At 46.2% G+C, this 6,000-nt stretch overlaps 1 protein-coding gene across 1 annotated transcript in view; it reads right to left on the bottom strand.

Annotated features, from left to right (window-relative positions):
- Positions 1 to 1,146: 1,146 nt before the first annotated feature.
- The window catches only part of LOC147711945 (uncharacterized), a 210,543-nt gene continuing 205,689 nt past the window's right edge, over positions 1,147 to 6,000 (bottom strand). The window contains exon 8 of the mRNA XM_086922665.1: positions 1,147 to 1,336. Within this exon, the coding sequence (XP_086778791.1) occupies positions 1,271 to 1,336 (66 nt within the window). The 3' untranslated portion in view covers positions 1,147 to 1,270. The remainder of the gene's footprint in view (positions 1,337 to 6,000) is intronic.

Below are 6,000 nucleotides of genomic sequence, written 5' to 3'. Positions count from 1 at the left end.
TGGGTGGTACTGGTGTCGCTTTGCTAGCATTGTATCTGCAAGGTCTTCTTACAGTGCCACTTGACAGCCCTGAATTAGATTGAGGGGGTGTGACCCACCTGGTTAAAGAATGTGTTCCTTCACCGGGTATTATAACGTCACCACTATACCTCTTGGTCGGCCTTGTTCGATACCTTCCTCTCCATAAGCACACAGTGAATGATGACAGAGAAGACTTTCCCTTTCTCTAAATCATGCTGAAAGAGTGACTGGGTTTTCGCCTTCCACATCATCATCTTCGACCACCCCCTGTCTTGGATATTTGATACTAATACTGTCCATTCTAAACCTTGTTTTCCAGGTCAGCACATTTGAAGTCATTTACCGGGGACTACAATTAAAAAATCCATGTGGTCACAACAGCTAATGTCCAACATCTACTGGAGTAGCACCCATGAACCCAAACCTTCCACGTCTCTTAAGTTAGGTGATACCACGTTCCCAGAAAACTGAGGCTGGAATGGCCCTCTGATGAGGACTGGTCAAAATCCTCTTTTAGGTCTGCCAAGAACAATAATGTGTCATCCTTCATGAGAGAAGGAGCCTCTTTGGCAGCCATGTTACTGCTCTTGTCTTTAGCAATGTGCCTTAGACGGACAGGGAAGGTACATTGTTTTGCACAAGAAAACAGAAGACCCTAAATTGTTTCAGAGTTTTTGTTGGATGTGGTACGAGAACAAGCCTTTTTTGTCAACCAGAAGATGCAATTCAGATTTGTCAACTCCAACTGAATTAGACTTCTCTCTGGCACTCATCAGAAAATGAAAAACAAATCAATCATGTTTTCTAATCTTAACTACCACCAGCAGGAATCTCAGCAGTTAAAACACAGGGTGACTTGCTGCAGTATTGTAGACGGTAACATGACACAGATGCATGTGTTAGGGCCCGGTTAAGTCAAGAGCACCTACCCAATACCACTCTCTCAGAACATGAAAGGTGCCGCTTCCCAGCTAGAGTGTGTAGGTTATTTGGGACAACTCAAAATGCAGCTCTGTTATGAAGGTAAACATTTCAGCTTTAACCTACTTTTACGAAATATAAAACATCTTGAAAATTATTTTTTCTTTACAGATTTTGAAAACTTTGGCCCGAGTTTTGATTTAGAAAAAAGTTTATAGAAAACAGAATTCTAACTTTCCATAGCCTCATTTATTCTGAAACAGTGAGGATGAGATACTGGCCGAGTTGGAATATAGGAGCAGAAATGTTAATGCCACACCGGATCTGTTCACTCTATGTCTTCTTCCAACAACTGACAAGCTCTTTCCAATATTGTCTCCAATGCGGAGAGGTCCTAAAAGAGGAAAATAAAAGAGAATTAGTATGAGAGAACCCATATTACAAAATACATCTGCATTCTCATATAAGCCTTATGCCTCTGCAACACACATACATTAGGACCCAACCCTTTGGAATGTGAGCAAAATAGTTCCATCAGCGGAAGGCATTTCAGAATGCAACAGCCATGCTGATGAAGAGGGAAGTCAGCATAACCACAAGTCATACCTGGATTGAGTGAGCCACAAGGACTGCGAATGGCACCGACATTGTAAACATCTCTCAGTGCTCCGTATTTTTGGAAATTGTTTGCCTCAATAGCTCAATCAGTATTTTCCGACCATTTGGATATTTGTCAGTTATTGGAAGGTTCTCCCTTGTTGAGCCATGACTTATCCCCTTCGGGTGACATTTACAGACACGGGCCCAGGGACAAAAAAGCTGTGCACCACATGGAGTTGGTGCACAGTCAGTGCACCCCTTACTGGTGCCACTTGGAACAGGGAAGTGATATTCCCAAGCATTCCTCTGCAGTTAGGTATCGCCAACCACTGCACTCGCCTGCAGGTGGATCCCTGCCCCCTTGAAATCGAGGCCAGGTCATTGCTGAAGTGAAAGGCAGACTGGCCACGTCAAAGAACCAGTCCGTCTTTCACTAATGCGTTGGTCATGGTTCAGGCGCGTGTTTGTACTTGCATTGTGTATAGAGCATTGAATGTAACAGGGTGCACTGTACATATGTATCTATGCATGCGGTATTTCTATTACGCAAACCTAGCCAAAATACAGCAGAGCGCTGTACATGGTCAAAGACGAGCATAAAGTCAATGAGTAATTAGAGAGGAAGGTGGGTTGTGGACTATTATTGCAATGTGATGTGCTCTTTTGAGAGTTGAATCTTTAACTCTTTCCTAAAGTTGGAGCAGCTTTGGGGCGGTCCGGATAAATACTGGGATGAAGTACTAGATCCTGTGCTCATGGATGAAAAAGGCCTACTTTTTTTTAACTACTAAGGAGCCAGATGCGAGAGTATGAGGTATTGAGCAGCAGTTCTTAAGTCGCTTTCTGGAGGAAATGGTTTGACTTTCTTTAGAAGAGAGAGCTGGTATCAGTCTCTGGCAATGTGTTCCGTGAGTGTGAGGTTGGTGTCCATAGTGCACCCAAATACCTTGGCAATTGGTGAAAGTTGGGGTTTGAAGCCATCAAGGTTCATTTCAATGTATATTGCATTTTAAAGGTTTGAACTGTATCTTACTTATTGTTCTTGGCAAATAACTGGAATTCAATCATAGTTGGGTTGAGCTTCAGGTAGCTGCTGGACATCCAGTTCTGGATAATGTGCAAGCAGTGTTTGAGGTGTTGCACGTCTGAAGCAAAACAAGATTTCAAGCCGACTTTTGTATATTCAGCACACTGGTATATCTTAATGCTTTTATCTGACAGTAGAGCACCAAACGCCTCCATATAAAAGTGGAAGAGGACAGGAGAACCTATGGAACCCTGGAGAACTCCACAAGTGATGGGATCTTTTGTTGCCAGGAGGGGCCCATGAGAACAAACTGGTGCTGGTTGGAAAGGTAGGGTAAGAACCTGTGAAATACATTGCTAGTGAATCCTATTCAAGACTCCAGGGTGCGTGTGATGTTGGGACAGTCGATTGTGTTAAGGGCAGCTGAGAGGTCCAGCAATATCAGGAGGAAGGGTTCACTGTTCCAGTCTACGCCCAGCACACCCAGTTAGTGGTGCACCACACTTCATAGTGGGACAATACTCCCAATATGTTATAAAAGCCCTAATGGTCATCGTTAGTAGTTGTTGGGTGAGAGCCTGTATGCTTTTTTCCATTTGAGAGGTTGATCCCTACATTTTTTTAAATCTAATATGCAGGGTTCTAACATTTCAATGCTAAAAGAGATTTACAATAAAAAACTATGATTCTGTATGTAATCTATCCCAAACAGATGGTGGTTGCAGAGTGCCTGATAATGCTACCTGTATTGTATTGTTTTATGTAATATTGAGTGATAGTATAACTGCATCTTTATTTTCTGAATGGGGACTGAGGGAACTGATTAGAGATATGTCTGACATTCTTTGCTACCCAAACTGTATGAAGGTATCTGAGAGGATTCAACACCGTCCCTGATCTGCCATTTTTTAAATATGACGCCAATGTGGGGTAATTAATTTAAAATGAGCATGTTACAGTGTGAAAATACCCTTCTTTCTTTCGAACCGAAAAGAAGTTAACGCCATGTGAACCTGGCTGCCTTTTTCAATGAATTTTGTCAATTTATATTGCATTAAAGAAAATTCAATGTTGTTTAATCACAGCCAATTTGTATGCCCATGTTGTACTTAGTCAAGTTCAAGTCAATAAATTTATATAGCGCGCTACATACCCAAAGGGTCTCAAGGCGCTTGGAGAGGGGTGGGGAATTACTTGTCAAATATCCACGTTTTAAGTTGCTTTCTGAATGCTAAGTGGTTCTGAGTAAGGCGAAGGTGAGTGGGAAGTGAGTTCCAGGTTTTAGCTGCCAGGTAGGAGAAGGATCTACCTCCCATGGTGGTTTTGTTGATGCGAGGTACAGTGGCAAGGGCTTGGTTGGCGGATCGTAGCTGGCGGGAGGGGGTGTAGAAGGACAGTCTTGTGTTGAGGCATTCGGGTCCGATTTCGTAGAGCGCTTTGTGTGCGTGGGTTAGGAGCCTGAAAGTAATCCTTTTATTGACGGGGAGCCAGTGGAGGTTTTTCAGGTGTCCAGAGATGTGATCTTTACGCGGGATGTCTAGTATTAGCCTGGCTGAAGCGTTCTGGATGCGTTGGAGTTTTTTCTGGAGTTTTGCGGTGGTACCGGCGTAGAGGGTGTTTCCGTAGTCCAGACGGCTCGTGACCAGAGCGTGGGTGACTGTTTTTCTAGTTTCGGTGGGGATCCAACGAAATGTTTTTTTGAGCATGCGAAGAATGTTGAAGCAAGATGAAGAGACGGCGTTGACTTGTCTGTTCATCGAGAGTGAGGACTCTAGGATGACGCCCAGGTTCCGTGCGTGGTCCGTCGGGATGGGTGCTTTTCCAAGGGCCTCTGGCCACCAAGAGTCATCCCAGGCGGAGGGGGAGGTGCCTAGGATGAGGACTTCTGTTTTGTCTGAGTTCAGTTTCAGACGGCTGTGCTTCATCCATTCGGCTACTTCTTTCATTCCTTCATGCATGTTGGTTTTGGCGGTGTTAGGGTCTTTGGTGAGTGAGAGGATCAGTTGAGTGTCATCAGCGTAGGAGATGATGTTGAGGTTATGTTGGCGTGCGATGGCCGCGAGGGGGCTCATGTATACGTTGAAGAGGGTGGGGCTGAGTGAAGATCCTTGTGGTACGCCGCAGATGACTTCAGTGGCCTCTGACTTGAATGGTGGAAGGCGGACTCTCTGGGTTCTTCCTGTGAGGAACGAGGTGATCCATTCCAGTGCTCTTCCTTGGATTCCGACGTTTCTGAGGCGTTGTAAAAGGGTGCTATGACAGACCGTGTCGAAGGCTGCGGAGAGGTCGAGGAGGATGAGGGCGACTGTGTCTCCATTGTCCAGTAGAGTCCGAATGTCGTCTGTTGCTGCGATGAGGGCGGTTTCAGTGCTGTGCTTGGCTCGGAAGCCGGACTGTGAGGAGTCGAGGGATTTGTTGGTTTCGAGGAATGCAGCGAGCTGGTTGTTGACCGCTTTCTCGATGACTTTGGCCGGGAATGGAAGGAGTGAGATAGGGCGGTAGTTTTTGAGTTCGGTGGGGTCAGCTGTGGGTTTCTTCAGGAGGGCGCTGAGTTCGGCATGTTTCCAGCTTTCCGGGAAGGTTGCAGAGTTGAGGGAGCAGTTGATGACGCCTCGGAGGTGCGGTGCTATAATGGAGTCTGCTTTGTTAAAGATGTGGTGAGGGCATGGGTCTGTGGGGGATCCTGAGTGGATGGAGTTCATCAGACGGATTGTGTCCTCAGTGGAGATTGGCTTCCAGTCATTGAGGATGTTCAGGGGGGGTGGGGGTCCTGCAGGGGGTTGGGTGGGTTGGTCTTCGGGTCGGTTGTCGAAGCTGTTGTGGATGTCAGCAATTTTGTTGTGGAAGAATGAGGCTAGGGAGTCGCAGAGGGCTTGAGAGGGGGTGATGTCGTTGGAGTTGGCTGAGGGGTTGGTGAATTCCTTGACGATGTTGAATAATTCCTTGCTGTTGTGGGCGTTGTTATCTAGTCGGTCCTTGAAGGCGGTTTTCTTGGCATTCCGGATCAGTCGGTGGTGTATGCGGGTGGTGTTTTTGAAGGCGTCCTTGGTGCTGGTGGTTGGGTCTTTTTTCCAGGCCTTCTCAAGGGAGCGACAGAGTTTCTTGGATTTCTTAAGATCATCGTTGAACCAGGAGGCCTTCTTGCTGCCTAGTTTGATGTCGTTTTTTCAGTGGTGCTAGGATGTCGGCGCTGTTGGATAACCATTGGGTGAGGTTGGTGGCTGCTTGGTCGGGGTTTGAAGAGTGGGCTGGGGGGTTTAGAAGAAGCGATGAGGCGATCTGGTCGATGGTGATTTTGTTCCAGTTTCTTTGCAGAGTGGGTTGGGGGTGGTTGTTGGATGTGGGCTTGTTGTAGGTAAAGTGAACGCAGCTGTGGTCAGTCCAAAGGAGAGCTGTGGAGTGGCTGAAGGAGTCATGTTTGCTGGAGGTGA

The sequence above is a fragment of the Lissotriton vulgaris genome, chromosome 5, assembly GCF_964263255.1.
Source record: "Lissotriton vulgaris chromosome 5, aLisVul1.2, whole genome shotgun sequence".
Lineage (NCBI taxonomy): Eukaryota > Metazoa > Chordata > Amphibia > Caudata > Salamandridae > Lissotriton > Lissotriton vulgaris.
This window is presented reverse-complemented; position numbering and strand designations above follow the sequence as displayed.